The 15,755-nt window shown below is 40.9% G+C and overlaps 1 protein-coding gene across 1 annotated transcript; it reads left to right on the top strand.

Annotated features, from left to right (window-relative positions):
• gclc (glutamate-cysteine ligase, catalytic subunit) lies at window positions 1-13,939 on the top strand. Its single transcript, XM_035171757.2, has 16 exons — window positions 1-741; window positions 4,074-4,186; window positions 6,406-6,588; window positions 8,012-8,125; window positions 8,229-8,287; window positions 8,535-8,671; window positions 8,865-8,939; window positions 9,542-9,658; window positions 9,788-9,926; window positions 10,081-10,193; window positions 10,280-10,372; window positions 10,493-10,597; window positions 10,701-10,782; window positions 10,864-10,976; window positions 12,986-13,106; window positions 13,211-13,939. The coding sequence occupies exons 1-16, from the start codon at window positions 592-594 to the stop codon at window positions 13,390-13,392; spliced, it is 1,896 nt and encodes a 631-aa protein (XP_035027648.1). The 5' UTR covers window positions 1-591; the 3' UTR covers window positions 13,393-13,939.
• The last annotated feature ends 1,816 nt before the right edge of the window (window positions 13,940-15,755 follow it).

Below are 15,755 nucleotides of genomic sequence, written 5' to 3' on the forward strand. Positions count from 1 at the left end.
GGCCCCAGCGGCGGAGAATGCTGAGTCACGGTGATGTCACCACGCTCTACGTCACATGTGCGGAGCCGGGAGGGCGTGGCGTCGCTCTGTTGAACTGTGAGCGCAGCGCCGTGAGGAGGCACAGGTTTGGAAACACCGACCCACGGACCGGCTCACTCCGCTGGGACCTGACCGCCCTGTGGTGCACACTGACCGGCCTCACTCTGCCGCCGGCATCGGAGCTGAGGCTTCCACGCGCTCACCCGGTAAATCGTTTAATTTAATACCCCGCTACCAGCCGGGGTGCTGGTGTCATACGTCTCCGAGCTAACCGGTCATTAGCAAGCGATGCGCAGGGGCCTGCTTCTCCTGGATGCCCAGCTGAGGTTACCGACAGGACACTCCGCCTAACAGCCGCCCAGAGACTGCGAGTTCCGCCGGTGTAGGCGTCCGACACCGGCCTCACGATCCACACCCGCCACCGTTTGTCCGGCCCCGGACTTCATGCTAGCTCCGTGCGAGGCTACACTAGCTAGCTAGCTAACGGTCTGTGTGCAGGTTGAAGTGTGAAGACAGACAGGACCGCAGCCTCCAGCTCCCCGTGTGCGTGCGATGGGTCTGCTGTCACAGGGCTCTCCGCTGAACTGGGAGGAAACCAAGAAGTATGCGGACCACATCAGAAAACACGGCATCATCCAGTTCCTCAACATCTACCACAAGGTGAAGGAGCGGCAGAGGGACGTGCTGAAATGGGGCGATGAGGTGAGAAGTTGTGGGGTTTTTTGTTTGTGTTGTCTTTCTACTCTTTGAACTGATCTGGGAAAACATATCCTCTGGGGCTGTTATTCATAATAACATGTGTCTTCGGTCAGTCATGAGACGTCTGCATGATGCAACAGGGCTGTTGTGTTGATACAGAAAACGATTCGTCTGATCTCAACGCTGAAAACTGTATTTCATGCAAGAAACCCAGCTTAAATACAACTGCAGCTTTCACTGTTGCGTTTCTGTCACTGACACTTTTCCCATTATGGGACAATGCTTCAACTCTCAATGAAAGAAAAACAGCATTTAGCTTCAATACAGTTGCACCTTTCAATAGCAAGTTGCTGTTGTTGACATGTTTCCATTCAGCATCAGTTCTGTAGTATTGATACAGAACCTATGTAATTGCTTCTGCTCTCAGTGCAAGAAAATGTGCATTTAGCTTAAATACAGTGATCAATGCTGTCGTGCTGTCATCAACATTCTTTCCATGATGTAACAGTGTAACAGTAGTATTGACTTTTGAGGCTCGTTTCTGCTCTTAATGCAAGAAAAATGCATTTAACCTAAATATAGCTGCAGTTTAAATGTTATTTCGCTCTCATTGATATTTTTTCCCTGATGCACACTTTTGTTAAACACATTACGCTTAAATGGTGCAGTTTTCAATGTTGTGTTGACATGTCTCCATTATACAATAGGCCCTGTGAGCTGATTGAGAACGAGATAGTCAAATCAATTGTTACAGGTGAAAACAGCTCTCTGTTACAACACCTGTGATAACACTGTATTTACACACTGTTGTCTCATTCAATTCTTAATAGACTCAATGTTACTACACAGGGTGGATGTCTACATCAGTCATTCCCAAAGTGTGGGCCGCGGCCCCCTGGTGGGCCGTGAAGCCACTGCAGGTGGGCCGTGAGAGGTCATCAGAAAATAAATAGATAAAAAAGTTTCAGATTTGTAAGTAAGCGTTGATTACCACCAAACATTTACGATTGATTTAAAAAAAAGTTATCATCACAGGTAATGAAACAAAGACATGAGATTTAAATTCCACGTTGTTCTCATTTTATCTGACCTATATAGCAGGTGTCGTATTTGCTGACCGTCACATTAACACTTGAACGCATCCTTAGTGGGGGAATCATAGGTGAGGGAGAACTTTGATGTGTGCTGGGTCGAGCAAGATGGAGCAGAGGAAAGCTGCTGATGACGAAGGGGAGTCAGAAAGTCAAACTGAATCATTCAAAACTAAAAACTAAGTGAGGACCTTTTAAAAAATACGCCGAGAGAGCATCGGAGCCAGCTATGCGGCAACATCCCCCCTCTCATCGGGTGAGTTACAGGTGACACAATGTCACTTCACGCGATGTGTGATTCAATATCATGTATATCGAGATAAACTGCTTGAGGTGTCAGACCAGAGGAAATCCAGTGTTAATGTCAGTTTATGGACATGTGATAGCGAGCGTTTTTTTGGGGGGCTTAAACGCCTTAAGTATATTTGGTTATGCCTCAAATGTGTTTGTCTTCTCCTGGATATTCTTGTTGTGCTTGTTATACAAACAGCAAGAATATATTTTTAACAATACCCTATTTGCACTTCATGTTTTTTTTACATTGGTTGCTTTGCAAATTGTTACGCTTAAATGTGGATGTTATTGGATTTGCACTGCATATGCCTGTGTTCATATACAATTATTTTTGCTATAAAATTAATAATATGTATGATTCTAGTCCTGTGTGTGGATCGTATAGTTGTAATTGTTGTGATTAAAGGTGTGGGTGGGCCGCACACATTTTTCAGTTTTCAAATTGGGCCGTGGCATTCTTAAGTTTGGGAATGGCTGGTCTACATATCCATAAAGTTATCAAACTTACTTAGTAATGGTTGTGTAACAGCCTTTTTTTTAATTCATATTTATATTGAGTATTACCAATCATTCAGCTTCCTATTAACTAATTCCTAAACTACTAATACAAAGTATTTGGCTTTATTTCAGTCATAGGTCCATATTGTTTATTAGGACATATTTTGTAAAGTGTATGTATATATATATTTTAATATAAGTAAAATAACAAAATACAAGTTAACTTTGGTGAACATTTGACAAATTTTAAATTAGGTTTTTTTCAATTCAACTTTAACTGTTCTATTCACTCATAATTGTGTTATTTTTTTATATTGGGGATAGTTTACTGTTTAGATAAATCTGGAACTGGAAAAGAGCTTTAAAACAATATGAGAACTATTATTTGCTGTGACATGGCCAATAAAGGCCATAACAAGTTCAAAGTTTGTTAGCCCATATCTCCTTTAATTAGGATCTGAGACACATGAAATTTCAGTTCTTTGAATTTCTTATGTGACCAAATCAGCTCGCCAGATTTCAATAAGATCTGTGAAGGTGCTGTACAATAGTGTGATAATTAGATATGTAGTTATCCCCATCCAGACCTAGTGTAGTCCAAGTTAAAACCCTTATTACATTGTTTTGTCAGTTTATCAACACATTATCTTATACATGAAATTCCCCAACATAGCTTCAAAGGTGGGGATATTGATAGTTGCAAATATGTGGCTGTGTTGAAATCTTGAAAACAAAACTCTAAGTGTTTTAAGTTTTGATCTACAATAGCTACAACCCACATGGGCTTCACATATTTTCTACTGCTTATAGTTTTTACAGCGCTGCCACTGCACATTGTCCTCATCACATAAACCCTTGCAGATGATGTGACCGAAGTATCGTAACTATGTTCACTACATATAGGACTTTGTCTGCCATAAAGAACGAGATGTTACTTCTGATCTATGTTTTAACAATCATGATAACACTCTTCAGAGTTAAATGTCCTGCTGCACCCCGCAGCAGCACTGTAACGAGACAAAAAACTGTTATACAGCATGTTAGGATAATTATGCTTGGCTGTCGCCTGTCGCCTGTCGTGACTCTTTCTTTTTCTTTATTTATGACCTTCACAACAGTTTGCATTACTAGTTTTTGCCCAACACCAGTCCTGTAAAACGTCAGCGTGCTAAAGCTCCAACAAAGTGTTTTGATTTGGAACAATGTGGAATGCTGTTGTTATAGATTAATCCCTCTTTCAGACAGGGGATTACAGGGGTAGCAGAGTCAAAGTCAAGGAAACATGACTGGTGGATTGGAATTGATGTGATGGCGTCCCAGTCTGATCTTGAAAATGTTGGTTTGCTGCTGTCGTCTGGTGTATGAAGTTAGACATGTATATGAATGCAGTGTTTGACTGTAATGTAATCTTGTGTGTGTTCTTTCTCTTTGATGTTAAATGTTTGTCTCTAGGTTGAGTACATGCTGGTGGAACTGGATGAGAAGGATGAGAAGGTTCGACTCGTCCTGAATGGCAAAGAGGTTTTGGAAACTCTCCAAGACCAGGGTGAAAAGATAAACCCCAAGTATGTAAGCTTTCCACAGCCCACGTGTGAACATTCACCTCGATGTATTACACATTTTAAAAGTTGTAGCTGTCTTTATACTGTCACTTTTAAACAGGGGATATTTTATTTTCTTTGTGGTTACAGTTTTGTTTCCACCTTGTTTTTAATGGGCTAGAAATATAATTAATTAAATTCTTAATCTGAATGACATTCAATAAGTAAATGCCACACTTCAAGTACCAACAGATAAAATGGGGCTGAAGGACACACGGACAAAACAGATAATAGTATCTGGCTGACAGACAACTCTGCTCCTTTCCTTCAACAGCCGCTCCTCGTTATCCTTTGTCACTCTCCGTAATCTCTTGTACTCCACTTGCTGCTCACTTTGCAAATGCGCGTTCTCTGAATTCTGAATCAAATGAACAGAGACAGGTGTATCTCAAAACGCATCATACATGTCTTTGCTGCCCAGATGAGGGTTGTTGTTGCCGCCAAATAGGCATTCCATAATAGTTGTGTTGTAAGTGGACTAACTCCAACTATGATGCCTACGCAAAGACACATCACAGCGGCGCATGTACGATATGAACACATGAATAATATACTATAAATAAATAAATAAATCGATTTTATTTTTGTGCTTCTTTAAGCTTCAAAATCAAATAATAACCACCTATGACAGCCTGTAAAGGGTCACATGTGTTTCAGGAGTCACAAGTGAAAAATGGAAGGAAGTGGAGAACAGCAGAGTTAAGCAGCATTTCCCCTTCAGGCAAACAAACAGAATTTGCCTATAAGCCTGAATACTGCTGACTGGCCATTTGACTTTCAAAGTCAGCATTCATCGTTCATATTACATGTGACCAATGATGCACTACACAAACAATTGTGAGTCATTTTAACACAATACTGAGGAATTATTAAAAGCCTTTACCTAGTCTAAGTCGAGAGAAGCCAAGATTGAAGAGTTGTTGATGGTATTGTGGAGTTGTTTTAAAATTCTTTCAGAAAGTAAACTTGTTTATTTTACCTGTCTATTTTACCTCCATGCCTCAAATGTTACCTACCTAGCAAGTAACTTCAAAAGTTCACTGGAGCATCAACTGGTGTGTGGACCTTCTCGCCTTCTGTTTTAAAATTCTTCCCATTTGTAGTGATAGTGCTCACTTTGAGCCCCACATTTGTTACACCCTCTTTTTTTTATGCCTAAACATGATTTTATTTATCCCCGGAGTCAACATTTTTTGAAGCTGGTGACCTGAATTCTTTGTGAAGTGCAAGAATTTCACTAGAAGTGAACAGACACGTATGTGCACTTCAAGTCACTTCAGATCAAAGAGCACAGATGATAAACTAGGTAACTCGGAGAATGTAACTCGGAGAATGTAACTCGGCAGAGCACATTCCTACACCAAGCTCCAACAGTCCCCTTAAACTCAACTGAGCTGCAACAAATTGCACACACTCATAGATATCAGTCCCCTAAATATGCCTGATATTATTCATCTAGATCCATGAATTGTTCCCTGGGAAATAAGTGAAAATGCCCCAAAAAACTTTAATGTTAAAGAAAGGGACAAAAACTGCCAGGATCCGCCTCATTGTCCAGAACTGTGCCGAAATTGAATTGGTTCTTTCGTGTCTCCTGCTTCCACCAAGTGGAAATTTGCTGACAAACAAACAATCTAACAGTGTTAACGTTTTACAGTAGTTTGGCAGATTAATTCCAAAAGGTCCAGAGTGTACATTTGAGGTTAAGCTAATTTGCCTGAGGACGGCTGTGAGTGATGAGGATCGGAGCTCCACATAGGAATGTAATTTGCATATCAAAACAATGGTAACTTTCCTTTTTTTAAAGGGTAGTTCTCTGCAGGCAGTGGAAATGTGTTTGTACAAGCTCATGAGTGTTAAGCTTGCTCTCTGCCTATGACGTCTATGTAAATCTGTGAAGCCAACTTCACCCAGGGTAAATACCAGTGACAGTGGGAATAGTAGAGCCGATGCATTCCTCATTACTGCCCCTCTGTCGCCCACACCACCGAGCACGCTCTGAAGCACAAATACGTCGAGTTAGCTCGTCCCGCCAAGACTATGGCTGATATACAATAAGGTGAAAGTGGTCAGTTTATTTTATCAGAAAGCTTATTGATATAGTGAGCCTTTTTTATTGTGGCCTTCTTATTGCTGGCTGATAAAAGTTTAACCTTTTCACAACACCTTTTATATCCCTGCAGTCACCCAACACTCTGGAGGCCAGAGTACGGCAGCTACATGATTGAGGGAACTCCAGGGCAGCCGTACGGCGGCACCATGTCAGAGTTCAACACTGTGGAGGGCAACATGGGGAAGAGACGACGAGAGGCCTCATCTGTCCTCAGCCAGAACGAAACCCTCTGCACCATCACCTCATTTCCAAGGTACGCAAGTTCATACTGGGATAATTAACCAAAACAGGTTGAAAGTTTGATTTCAACCTTCTCCTCTCCTCTCCTTTTACTTGCAGGAAAAGTATAATTGCATTTTTCTCTAATTTTTTTTTACACACTTTTCAATCAAGTGATTCACCAAATTACAATCACAATAATTAATAAAATATCGCATTCCTTAAAAACCACTATAGAAACTTGTAGAGTGCATGCATACCTCTGCCAACAATTTCTGCCATTTAGATTCACTACATCTGGATTTTTTGTTTGATCTGCACCAAATTGCACACATTCATACATATCACTCACCTAAACATGTCTGATTTTCTTCATCAAGATCCATGAACTTTTCTCTGAGAAATCAACAAGAATGTAGGGGGAAAAATCTCATAATGGTAAAGGAAGTGGAAGAAGAAAATCCTGGACCGGCCCCTGATTCTGAGCTGCACCAAAATTCAGGATCATATTAACGTTCAAATAGTTATTTTATGTCAACACTGTATTGTAATACTTTTACAATATCCTTCAGCTGTTGGTGTAAGGCACTGCAGGATTGTGACTGTGGTACTTTTTGTTAGGTTTACAGATTAAAGTAGCTTTTAGTTGAATAATATGATTTTGGTTTAGTTGGGGTCTTTGGTTTGGTTGTTAGTTGGCTTGTTTGCTAGCTTTTTATATTCACTTTGGATTTAAGGTTTGTGACTCAACTGTGACGACGAGCAATGATTTCAAATGTGTGTGGGTCATTGTATAGAGAGCTGGTGAATAATGAACAGGAAGTCGAGGTCAGAACAATCTATGAGAACCTCACACCAGCTAAATACTGGCTACTATTTGATGGACCATATATAATGACATGAAAAGGTTTACCTCACAATGAGTGTGATTAGCTTCATAAAGACTAGTAAAGGGGCTAAAGTGTAGCGTGGTAAACTGATAAGAGTTTCATAATTATCCCAGCATACTCTAATTTGAAACGTACATTTAAAATGTAAAGTCATTGTAAAGTGAAGTTATCAGTGTCCTGGCAGCAATGGTTTATAAATTTATAGGAAAAAAGGATTTAGGATTACATAGCACTTTCCAGACCTAGAAATAAAATGCAATGATGCAAATGCATACAAATGGAAAAATAGTATTAAAACAAAGCAAGAAATAAAAAAACAACAGTAGGAAAAGATATAGATAAATTAGTGGCGTATAATCTAAAGTGTTTCTGTAAAACCATAGCTATAGATTGCATGTCTTTTAAATCTCATTTCCACAGAGAAGAACATGTTAGTGCATGTTGTGATCCTGTTCTGTCAAACCAGCTCCATTATCTCTGAAAAGGTCCTGGAAAATGATTTATGGACACGAGTAGGAACCCAGAAAATGAACATCCGCTGTAATATTCCTGTATGTTTCTGTCCAGGTCAGGTTGCCCAGGTTTCACCCAACCAGAGCACCGGCCAACTCCTGTGGAGAAGGGAGTGTCGAAGTCACTGTTTTTCCCAGATGAAGCCATCAACAGACACCCAAGATTCAGGTATTTGTTCATGCTAATAACCTCAGCATGTGTGTATGTTTGCATTATGGATACAGCAAAAAATACTTTAAAAAATTGTGTGTGCATGGATTTGCTTTTTCAGCACCCTTACCAGAAACATACGTCACCGAAGAGGAGAGAAGGTTGTGATTAATGTGCCAAGTAAGTCGGAGTTAAATAAAAAATACAAACAGTATCACAACCAGTTATTATGTAATAAAGATTTTTTTTTAAGTACATTTTTCAGTAAGATTGTGACTTTTGATTAAAATGCTATTCACTTTTCAAGTTCTCCATCAGTTGAAATGTTATACAATGCAGATTATTGCAGTGGTAAATAAATAAGACTCGGAATAGAAATAGAAACTAGAAAATAAAGGATTTTTCTTTTTTCTGTGTTGTGTTCCAGTTTTCAAAGACAAGTGCACTCCATCTCCGTTTGTGGAGGACTTTCCTGAGGACGACGGCGAAGCGGCGAGGGCGGCTCTGCCCGATCATATCTACATGGACGCCATGGGCTTTGGCATGGGCAACTGCTGCCTGCAGGTACTGAACAGAAATGATGGACCAGTGTGGCGTCCCTGAGACTTTGTAGCCCTTTAGCAATGTTTTTGGTTTTAGCGATGAAGACAGGGTGATGTAACATGCACTGTTAAGCTTTGTGTGACTGCTACTTTACAAACCCAATAAGTTATTTATTACTTTGTACTTCAGCCTCGTCTTTATTGTGCTGCTGCAGGTTACATTCCAGGCATGCAGCATCGATGAGGCCAGGTACCTCTATGACCAACTAGCAACTTTCTGCCCCATTGTGGTGAGTAGGAAATATAACATGGTCTTCCTCTTGTATAATATGATTCATTACGTCACGTCTTTTTCAGCAGGACTGTAACTTATGTAGATTTACAATATATTTTATGTATGAAACGATTAAGACTTTAAGGATCTGACATTGTCTCTAAATGGCAACAAATACGGAGTTCCATTTTAACAGCACTTAAACAATCCTCTCCTCCAGCCTTGATAAAGCCAGACAAGATCCTCCTCAAGGTCGTGACCAAGTTTACAAAGTGCATGAAGTAGTTGTTGGTAAATCCAGCGAATCCTTTGACAACCTTAGAGGCCTGGTCTCATGGTGTAGGTGAAGAAATTCGGCCGAGATGTGCAACGCCACCGGCATCTACAGTTGGACATCGGTTCAGGAGTCTTTTTCGACTGCTGAGCTATGGAAAAACTTTTTTTTTAAAACTTAATGCCAGCATGAAAAGTAAAGTACATCTTTAAATGTAATACAAAAAAACAAATGTTTATATATTTTCAAAATAAATAACTAGAAGAGGTTGATGAAAGAAACAGGCTCTGACTTTATTGTTCCCATGACGTCTACTGAATATTGTTTTTTCTCCTCTTTTAAAGATGGCGCTGAGTGCTGCCTCTCCCTTCTACAGAGGCTATGTGTCAGATATTGATTGTCGATGGGGAGTTATTTCTGCCTCGGTGGACGACAGGACACAGGAGGAGCGCGGGCTGAAGGTGAGCAGCTGGAGCTGAAAAACAAACAGTCTCCTTATTGTGCAAACTGTTTGAGTCAAAAGACAAAGACTTCTTGGGAGTGTGCTTTGCTTAATTTGACCTCTAGTTACCCTAGTTTTTCCCCTGCAGCCTTTGAAAAACAGCAAATACAGGATCTTCAAGTCGAGATACGACTCCATCGACAGCTACCTGTCGAGCTGTGGCGAGAAGTACAACGACATCGATTTGACGATAGACACGGAGATTAACGAACAGCTGCTCAGTGCAGGTACGGTCATCTGGAAAGATGGGGGGGAGAGATATGTCTGAAAACACATCCATGTTGTCATCTATAGGAATATGTGAAATAAATGAAAACTTGACAGTGAAAATCCGTGATGCTTGTAAAGTGATGATATGAATAGTCATGTCCCTGTGCACAGGTATCGACAAGCTGCTGGCCCAACACATAGCGCACCTCTTCATCCGAGATCCACTCTCTGTCTTCCAGGAGAAAATACACCTGGATGATGAAAACGAGTCTGATCACTTCGAGGTAAAGTTTCCATTTTACCTAGAAGGGAGCCGACATTGCAGACTTGCCTTCAGCATATCTGAATATTTATCTTGCATCATCTGCAGAACCTCCAGTCGACCAACTGGCAGACGATGAGGTTTAAACCTCCACCCCCGAACTCTGACATCGGCTGGAGAGTTGAGTTTCGCCCCATGGAGGTAATATAAACAGCTTCAACACCACCTACAGTTGTAATCTTGGTTTATTATTTAAAGACACAGTCTATCAAGTACATAAAAACTTGAGTTTATTTTAATGTTTTTTGTTTTGTTTTTTAGGTGCAATTAACTGACTTTGAAAACGCTGCGTACGTGGTGTTTGTCGTGCTGCTGACCAGAGTGATCTTGTCTTATAAACTGGACTTCCTAATCCCTCTGTCAAAGGTGAGTACCACTGATGATTCTACCAATTATATGAAGGGAAATTAAACTGACATCAGGGTGCTGCTTCAGCTCTGTCATACAGAACACACTTTTCTTTCTTTAGGTTGATGAAAACATGAAAGAGGCTCAGAAGAGGAATGCAGTCCAGGAGGGCATGTTTTACTTCAGAAAGGACATTTTTAAAGGTGAGTGAAACAAACCGCTCGATGCTTATGGTCAGTTTAGCAGATGAGAGCAGCTGGTAAACTTGTTACGTCCACCAATAGGCTGCAGTACGGTGCTGGACGGTGCCTCCTCTGCTCAGAACGGCTTGGAGACTGATGGAGGCGATAATGAGGAGTACACGCTGATGAGCATTGACACGATCATCAATGGAAAGGTGATAATCATCTTGTATTAAATTACTTGACTTAGTATTGATGATATCTGTGCCCCATGTTGATCAGTCCAACTCTTAAGTCCAGACTGAAATGCCTCTACAACTACTGGATGGATCGCCATGTAATATCATAAAGACATTCATGGTGTAATTCCAAGGCAACAGGAACTTCTTACTGGAAAGATATTTTTCCACCTGGGGAAAAGATTCACATAGTATCCCCATACAACCCTGCTCGCTCTCTGAGACCCTCTGGCAGGGGCCTTTTAACTGCTCCAGACTCTCTGTCAGACTAATGGGGGAAGAGCTTTTGAAATTCAGGTGCTATGGAACACGCTGCCTGAGGAAATACAGCAGGCTGAGTCAGTAGCTTCCTTTTTAATCAAAGCTTATCCCTGATTTAATATATTTTTAGCTTTTATTATTGTAATGGGTGGTCATGCTTAAGTTTCTGTCTCATTTAATATGTTTATTCTTTTATAACTCTGTTATTTGTTTTTATATTTTATTATTTGTGAAGCCCTTTGTAAACTTTGTTTTGAGAGATTGTCTCTAAGAGTATTAAAGGGGACATAGCATGCAAATTCCACTTTGTTAGTGCTTCTACAGGTTAATGTGGGTATCTGGCATGTCTACCAACCCAAAAACTCTGGGAAAAAAACACTCGCGCGTTTTGTTATGGTTCCTCTAAGTCAGAAACGTCATGCTTGAGCGACTCGATTGAGCTTCCTGGGTTTTGTGTCGTAACAAGGTACTGGAAGTCTCCCTACATGGTCTTGGCCCACCCCCACCTCATCCCCCCGTCCCCCACACTCATTACGCCGGGTTTACACGGAGGCAGCAAGGCTGCGAGGCAGCGCAGCGCCGTTCCCAAGCACGCAGCCACCTGGCTGTTCACACGAGACGAGCATTTCTCCGCTGGTCAGCCCGCGATTCACTCATGTGGCATGTGGATCGTTGGGACTGGGAGGCTGCAGCAGCTGCTCGGGCGCGACCGCCGCTCTCCCATGCGTGAGCTGGAATTTGTGTCAGCGCCACACAGCCAGCAGTGTGGAAGACTTCCACAGTGTTCAGCGCTACTGTAACACTGCGGAAGTCTTCCACACTGCTGGCTGTGTGGAAGACTTCCGCAGTGTTCAGCACTACTGTATGCCGGGTTACAGTAGTTACGCCGGGTTAACACCGGACCTTGAGCGCCGTTCTCAAGTGCAGCCGCCTGGCTGTTCACACGGGACGAGCATTTCTCCGCGCTGGTCAGCCCCATAGACTGTGTATATATAAGGTCAGCCCGCGATTCTGCTTTCTCCGCTTGTTGTTGTACCCGTTGAATGTCGGGGTTCGGGGGTAAATGATGGTCTTCATAGCCCCCCACCTCTCTTTCTCTCTCTGTCTGTCTGCTTGTGTGCTTGTAGTGGATGGGCAGAGGGGGACATTTCATTATGTGATTGGGAAAATTAAAACTCCAGGACAACAGAAGGGGAATACAAAGTATGGGATGCATATTTGATAATTTATATCATATAAAATATGTAATTTATATCGTTTAAAATCATGGGGGGAGAGGGGGAGGGGGGAGCTGGCTCATTAGCATTTAAAGGAACAGGCACTCAAAACAGGTCACTCTGTGGAGGGCTGTTTTATACAGGGTAAAAAGGGTGCTGTTTTAAATGATCCTTGTGGTATTTTGACCAAAGAATGTTACAGACATTTCATTAAGACCCCAAGGAACCATATCAACTTGTGGTAAAATGGGCATGCTATGTCCCCTTTAACTGTTTAAAAAGTAGTTAATTTGCGCTATTTAAATGCGTGTGATGCTAGCAGTGCTCGTTACTATCTTTGAACAAGTCTGAACACTCTGGTCAGAGTAATGGCAGACTGTTGTGTTGTTCCCGGCTCGAAGAACTCCCAGCTGTGCCTTAGCACATCCTCACAGAGCTGAGAGTTTGGCTCTAGACTTATCATCTTGTTTTGAAACCAAGATTTCTTCTGTTTTCTTCTGTCACCAGGAGGGAGTTTTTCAAGGGCTCATCCCGATCCTCAACTGCTATCTGGAAAACATGGAAGTTGACGTCGACACCAGGTGCACCATTTTGAATTATCTGAAGCTCATCAAGAAGCGTGCCTCAGGTGAATATGCAAAAAAGGTTTTAAACTTAATTTTAAACCATGAGAGAGTTTTCCTCTTTATGCAGCTTTAAGTCTGAGCGCAACTTTGTCTTTTCCCAAAACAGGCGAACTTATGACCATGGCCAAGTGGATGAGGGAGTTTGTCGCCACGCACCCGCAGTACAAGCAGGACAGCGTCCTGACCGATAAGATCAACTACGACCTCTTCCGCAAGTGTGACAGGATCGGAAAAGGCGAAGAGCAGTGCCCGGAGCTCATCGGAAACCCCGTTAACAAGTTTAAATGAGGAAACACTGTAGAAAATATTTTAAACACACGCATGTGAAGAGAGACCAAATGTATGGCTCAGAGCGTTAAGCAGTCCAAGTGTAAGAGAATGCAAAACAGCATGTGTGTGTTGTAAAAAAAAAAACAAAAACACACCTGTATGTATATATATATACTGTTTCAGATTTTTATGATTATACAAAATTATTTTAATAGGGTTAAGACATACAAAAAGGTTATGTAATAGAAATCAGATGTGTATTTATTTTTCTCTGGAAATTCAGCCTACCTGTGTGAGAATGTAAATGTAGCTAAGAGTTGTACAGTAGTCTGCTGCTTTTAGTCTTGTTCTGTAAATACTGTATCTCTTCTCTTTACTACTTTAACATCAGAGGCTTTTCTGCTGGATATGAGCTTTCTTCGCGTTTGGTTGATTCTTTTTTTTCATACTTTTTTTTCTGCTGACATTGTAGTGGGACCTTGATGGTGATGTTGCATCAACTTGGAAATGGTAAACCATTGTTTGCAATGTGATGCTGCTTCATAATAAATATGTACAACAGTAAGTTATTCACTTTTTTTACATGATTGTTTCACCAGTGAGTTTTCTGAGCCACCACAACGCATCATCATCATCATCATCAAAAAGTCTATAGATCACTCCATCTAGACACTTTAGCATCTTGACTGACAAGTCTCTGCAGTCAGCAGATTTATATGTATTTGAGTGTAGTGAAGTAACCAGAGCAGTACAGACAGTGAGGACATTGCATTATGACTGTTATCACAAAACTTGAAATTAACTTGTAAATAAATCACACTACTATGTTAAGGGATTAAGTCCAGACACTAAGCTGTTGAGACATTTGGGTTCCTTTGAGAAACCTTTATCTGCTCCACAGAGGTCAAAGGTCAGGGTCTGTCAGGGCAGAACAGCTGGAGCAGTTAGAACTGGTCTACATACTGTAAATGCATTCAGCTGAAATAATACATGAATATTATGGTTACATCCCTTGCAGAATGCTAACTGATTATTTATATATATATATCAACATGCTAATGTTTGCCTATTTGCATAATTATAGCTGAGGCTCATTAATTCTGCATTATTTCAGTTTGGACATGACACTTGCAAAAAAAAATACATAGAAACGCCATTTCGCTTAAGTATTTCAAAGTAGGAAAAGAACCTTCATTCTTTGGAAATGTGCACTGGAAATGTAATTCTAGGCAATCAACATAAAGTTAAGAATCAAAAGACTGTTTGATAAATAATTGAGTAAATATAGACAATTTTTATATATTAATTTCTCAATAGATTTCTCTATTTTCAATTTCAAAAGCCCAACACCTTTTCATCCACAAGATGGTGGTATTGAACTAAATGTGTTACTGAGCTGTAATGACAACTAAGAGCATTACCTCAGTTTGACCTCTTGGACTAAATAACGATTATGACTGGATCAGGCCAAGCCAACCAAGAGGAGAGAAAAGAGACATGTTGAAAAAAAAAGGAACAGATGAAAGCACAAATAAAGCCCCGGGACTCGTTAGTGTTATTCATACAATGGGCATTAGGAAATTAAATGCAATCTCTGTTTAGCTTTCTGGTCTGAGAATAATGACATGAGGGCATCACAATTACCATTCACTGAGCCCCTTGCAGATAAGAGTGCTTTGTATATTGTAAAACCCAGCTATCCGAGAGAATTTCAGAACAGCCACGTCACAGAAGGTACAGTTGTTACTGATAATGTTAACGATGGCTCTGTTCCATCGTAATGACGACATGACAGCGTGGCAGCACCCACAGCTACAGCACCACGAAACTGAATCAACTAAATCACATTCAATATCATCTTTAAACATGTTTTTTACACCTGTCTTAATGTTTCTATATAGGGTTGTCAGTGATGTACTTTACTAGTAAGTATAATGCTTCCTCCAATCAAAATCAAGTTCGAATGATTCAGTTACATAATGTACAGTGAGAAATAAAGAGTGAACTATACCAAAAGTTAGGTTAGAATTCCTATAGAAGCCCAGTGCACATGTTAAAGGATGCTTGGCCACTAGGTGGTGCAGTAGGTGCTGTCATAAATCTAGTGGATCCCAGGCGACACTAATCTCCAGCCCAGTACCTTTAACTCCTACTCTCATTCAAACATATCCAGGCGACATGATCCGACTTTGCATCAACATTGTATCTGCTCAGACTGAACCTCCCCTGTTGTTACAAGAGCTCGAGCGAGGAGGACTATATATAGTCTGATGTTTTCTTCACAGGTTGGTGGAGCCCAAAACAAAGTTACAAGTGAGTAGTGTATGTTGCATTCATTACGGGACAGAAACATGACTCCAAATGAATGCTTCCTGTGTCTA

Source organism: Hippoglossus stenolepis, chromosome 12 (assembly GCF_022539355.2).
Source record: "Hippoglossus stenolepis isolate QCI-W04-F060 chromosome 12, HSTE1.2, whole genome shotgun sequence".
Classification (NCBI taxonomy): domain Eukaryota; kingdom Metazoa; phylum Chordata; class Actinopteri; order Pleuronectiformes; family Pleuronectidae; genus Hippoglossus; species Hippoglossus stenolepis.

What these genes read in the sequence shown, in the direction of transcription:
- gclc (XM_035171757.2), top strand. Translation starts at nt 592, where the DNA reads ATGGGTCTGCTGTCACAGGGCTCTCCGCTGAACTGGGAGGAAACCAAG. An exon ending in TTGAGTTTCGCCCCATGGAG is followed by an intron (nt 10,373 to 10,492) that starts GTAATATAAACA and finishes TTTGTTTTTTAG; the next exon opens with GTGCAATTAACTGACTTTGA. An exon ending in ACACGATCATCAATGGAAAG is followed by an intron (nt 10,977 to 12,985) that starts GTGATAATCATC and finishes TTCTGTCACCAG; the next exon opens with GAGGGAGTTTTTCAAGGGCT.